The 3,950-nt window shown below is 37.9% G+C and overlaps 1 protein-coding gene across 1 annotated transcript in view; it reads left to right on the top strand.

The window, feature by feature from the left end:
* Positions 1–3,950, top strand: part of MALT1 (MALT1 paracaspase) — a 52,195-nt gene that overhangs the window by 40,391 nt on the left and 7,854 nt on the right. Inside the window, exons 11-12 of the mRNA XM_015564501.1 lie at positions 2,243–2,420; positions 3,165–3,239. Coding sequence (XP_015419987.1) covers positions 2,243–2,420; positions 3,165–3,239 — 253 coding nt within the window. The remainder of the gene's footprint in view (positions 1–2,242; positions 2,421–3,164; positions 3,240–3,950) is intronic.

Here is a 3,950-nt window from a genome sequence, read left to right as displayed (position 1 = left end):
TTTCCCTCTGCCTTTCCAGATTGTACTCTTTCTCCCAAGTTCCTGTGTTTACTACCCTCACACTTACATTCCTCTCTGTGCTTCACTCATATCATACAGGGCCTCCCTGATCGCATAATTTATGGTAATAATTATATGCTAATTTCCTTTGTTGTTTAACGAACAACATGAGCTTGCCTGACTGAGTTGCAAGAACTTTGGGAACAAGAACTTTGTCTTCCTTTTCTTTTTCATTTCCTGCAGTATCTACATGATTATATTCAGGGTACACATGAGATTTAAATTAAACCCATACAGAATTAATGTGTTGTCTGTTTTGTCATATGAAAGAACCATTTTCGTTATTTTAATAAGAGTTTTAAGTAGAAGACCTGGATCCTGCGTGTGTGTGTGTGTGTGTGTGTGTGTGTGTGTGTGTGTGTGTGTTCAAAGCCACATTCTCTGCTGGAGTTGGGCCTGTAACCACTATATTGGTGTTTTTGTTGTTCCCTATCTAAAGGCCTTTTTACTATTAATTTTAGAATACTATATAAAAAAGTATCATTCCAGAATCTAAGAGAACAAAATTAGTGGATTCTAGAGATTGCATGCTTAAGGGATGTCTTCACAAGTACTTCTCTCAAATATTTTTATAAGGCATCCCATCCTGATATTTTTGTTGTGTCTTTTTTTACAGCTAAAACAAACTTCTTTTCAAGAAAATCTTTAGAGTTGTTGGGTACATTTTTCTTAGTATCATTTCTCAGTAAAGAAATAATGGCTCATCTATTGATTTCTGAAATAACCCAAATTTTGGATTTTACTTCAAGAGACTCTAGATGAAAAATTAATGATATTTATATATCATAACATAAAAGAAGTAATAATTCGTGAAATCAGATTTCCCTGCTCTTCTTAGAAAAAGTTGTTCATATTATCAGAACCCTTACTAATTTATTGAAATGCCTGAAATGAAATAAACAAGTCAGAGAAAGATAAATATCACATGATCTCACTCTTTTGTGGAATATAATGAACAACATAAACTGATGAACAAAAACAGATTGAGAGTCAAAAAAAGAAAAGAAAAATAAATAAATAAATAAAACATGCTTCAAAACAGCATGTTGATGTTGGTTTAAAATACAGTACTAAGCCCTAGCCGGTTTGGCTCAGTGGATGGAGCGTCGGCCTGCGGACTGAAAAGTCCCAGGTTCGATTCCGGTCAAGGGCATGTACCTTGGTTGCAGGCATATCCCCAGTAAGGGGGTGTGCAGTAGGAAAAGAAAAATAAATAAATAAATAAAACATGCTTCAAAACAGCATGTTGATGTTGGTTTAAAATACAGTACTAAGCCCTAGCCGGTTTGGCTCAGTGGATGGAGCGTCGGCCTGCGGACTGAAAAGTCCCAGGTTCGATTCCGGTCAAGGGCATGTACCTTGGTTGCAGGCATATCCCCAGTAAGGGGGTGTGCAGTAGGCAGCTGATCAATGTTTCTCTCTCATCAATTTTTCTAATTCTCTATTCCTCTCCCTTTCTCTCTGTAAAAAATCAATAAAAATATATTTTAAAAATAAATACAGTACTAAACTTCTATTGCTCGTCCCCAGCTCACACCACTCATCCACACGACTTTGCAACTGTCCCCATGTGAAGCACATTCTCACTTGGAGATTCCTCCACCTGATCCCTAGAATGTGCTGCCCCTAATATTTAGCTTGTCCACCATGTGCTGTAGGCCACTGCTCACATGTCCCCATATTAGGGATGCCTTCACTGACTACCCAAAATAAAACAGATAAATAGGAGTGTGCCCCAACCCACACTCCTTTTCACCTGCCCTGCTTTATAGTTCTCCGTGGAACATGTTTTTTCTCCATGTGTCATACGTGTATTTATTTGTTTGCGTTCTCAAGATTGCCACTTCATGAAAGCAGGGGTTTTTTTTGTCTCTGTTAGTAATCCTGAAGCCCGGACAGTGGCTGGCACAGAGTCTTCCCTTTAAATACTGATCTGCTAAATGAAAGAATTGAATAAACCAATTGTATGAATGGGCAAAAAACACAGTACTAAAATGAAGGCTGTTTCCAAAATAATTTTTAATGTGCATTTAGTTAACATTAACTGTATTTATAACTGGGAAACTCTTAAATAAGTTTGCATTAACTTGAAGAAAATAAAAGTTATACTTTTTAAAGAGTGCTACATACATGTTCAGAGTACGATTTAGAATTAACTTTTGCCCCTTTTGCCCCTCTTCAGGATTATTATACTATGCGGGACATGGTTATGAAAACTTTGGGAACAGCTTTATGGTTCCTATTGATGCTCCAAATCCATATAGGTCTGAAAACTGCCTGTGTGTGCAAAACATACTGAAATTGATGCAAGAAAAAGAAACGGGGCTCAATGTGTTCCTGTTGGACATGTGTAGGAAAAGGTAAGCTGTCTCATCTTTATTCAACGAAGCTTGTTGGAGTTAAACATCAACCTTGGCAAATTACATCTATGGCAAACCTGCACGTGCTAAGAACCCCTTAAGTTTGTGAAGTGTAGAGTATAGATTGAGGCTGATTAAGAAGAAAACTAGAGGAAACTATATTTTCTCTGTGTGTATTTAATTATTGTAACTTTTTCCTATTTGCTGTAGGACAAAAGTAAAAAACTGAAGGGTCTGGATATTTACTCATTCTACGAATGGTGCAGCTGCTCAGACGCCTCTACGGCCACTGCAGTTATTCCTCTGGAAACTCATAGAAACAGCACCTTTAGTGCTGGGCACTGCTCACTCTAGTCAGTCCTGGTCTTGCAGATCCAGGGAGTTTAGCTGAACCAGATCCCATCTGTCTGCCCATGTTACTAAGGAAGGGAACTAATGGTAATGCCTCTCAGAGTCGCACGTTTTTGCTTGCTGAGCATTGCCAGCCAAAATCCAATGCCAGAGTTCAGATGTAACTCCAGTGTAAATACTAACAAGAGAAAAGATGTCTCAACAGTGTAGGTGCCCTGGGTTAGTTTTGGTAGATATGTAGGTGATTGGATAAAGGAATTTTGAATCTATAATTTTTAATTATGTATAGTAGAATAGGGTTATATTTTTATTACATTGTTGTGCTCTTTTTAAAAATGCTGTTTAACTTTTTACCTTTGTATTTGGCCTTCTCCCCTCCTACCTTTTAAATAGAAATGACTATGATGATACCATTCCAATCTTGGATGCATTGAAAGTCACTGCCAACATTGTGTTTGGATATGCCACGTAAGAAACTTTTTTGCTTATATTTAAGATTCCTTTATTCTTTGTTATTTTTTTATTGTAGAATAGAAGCCTAGAAATATCCATAGACATATAGGAATTAATTTTCCTCCTCAATATTTTTAACATTTAAAAAAATACTTCTATTAATTTTTAGAGAGAGAGGAAGAGAGAGGGACAGAGAAGAAACATCGATGTGAGAGTGAAACATCTGTCTCCTGCACACCCCTTATTGGGGTTCAAGCCTGCAACCTAGGCATGTGCCCTGACAAGAAATCAAATTGGCAACACTTTGGTGCACTGGACAACACCCAACCAACTGAGCCGGAGAGAGTTAGAAAAATCCTTGATAAGAGAATCATGGATCGGCTGCCTCTTGCAAGTGTCTCACTGGGGATCAAGCCCACATCGTGGGCATGTGCCCTTGACCAGAATCGAACCCGGGACCCTTCATTTCGCAGGCCGACACTCTATCCACTCAGCTAAACTGATTAGCGCTCCTTGATATTTTTTATAGCAATTTTAAATAACTTACTTTAGCACTTCATATCTTGGCACCTTTCCTTTTACTAAGCACCAAAGCATTTAGTTCCTGTGTAGAGGTTAACTCTTTAGTTAGGATATCATGCAAGAGGCAGGGAAGCAATTGAGGCTCATCAGTATTTACCCCACATGGCAAGTGTTTGCTTTGAAAACATCTTTTATTTTTGCTGT

This window comes from Myotis davidii, unplaced genomic scaffold (genome assembly GCF_000327345.1).
Source record: "Myotis davidii unplaced genomic scaffold, ASM32734v1 scaffold38, whole genome shotgun sequence".
Taxonomy (NCBI): Eukaryota; Metazoa; Chordata; class Mammalia; order Chiroptera; family Vespertilionidae; genus Myotis; species Myotis davidii.
This window is presented reverse-complemented; position numbering and strand designations above follow the sequence as displayed.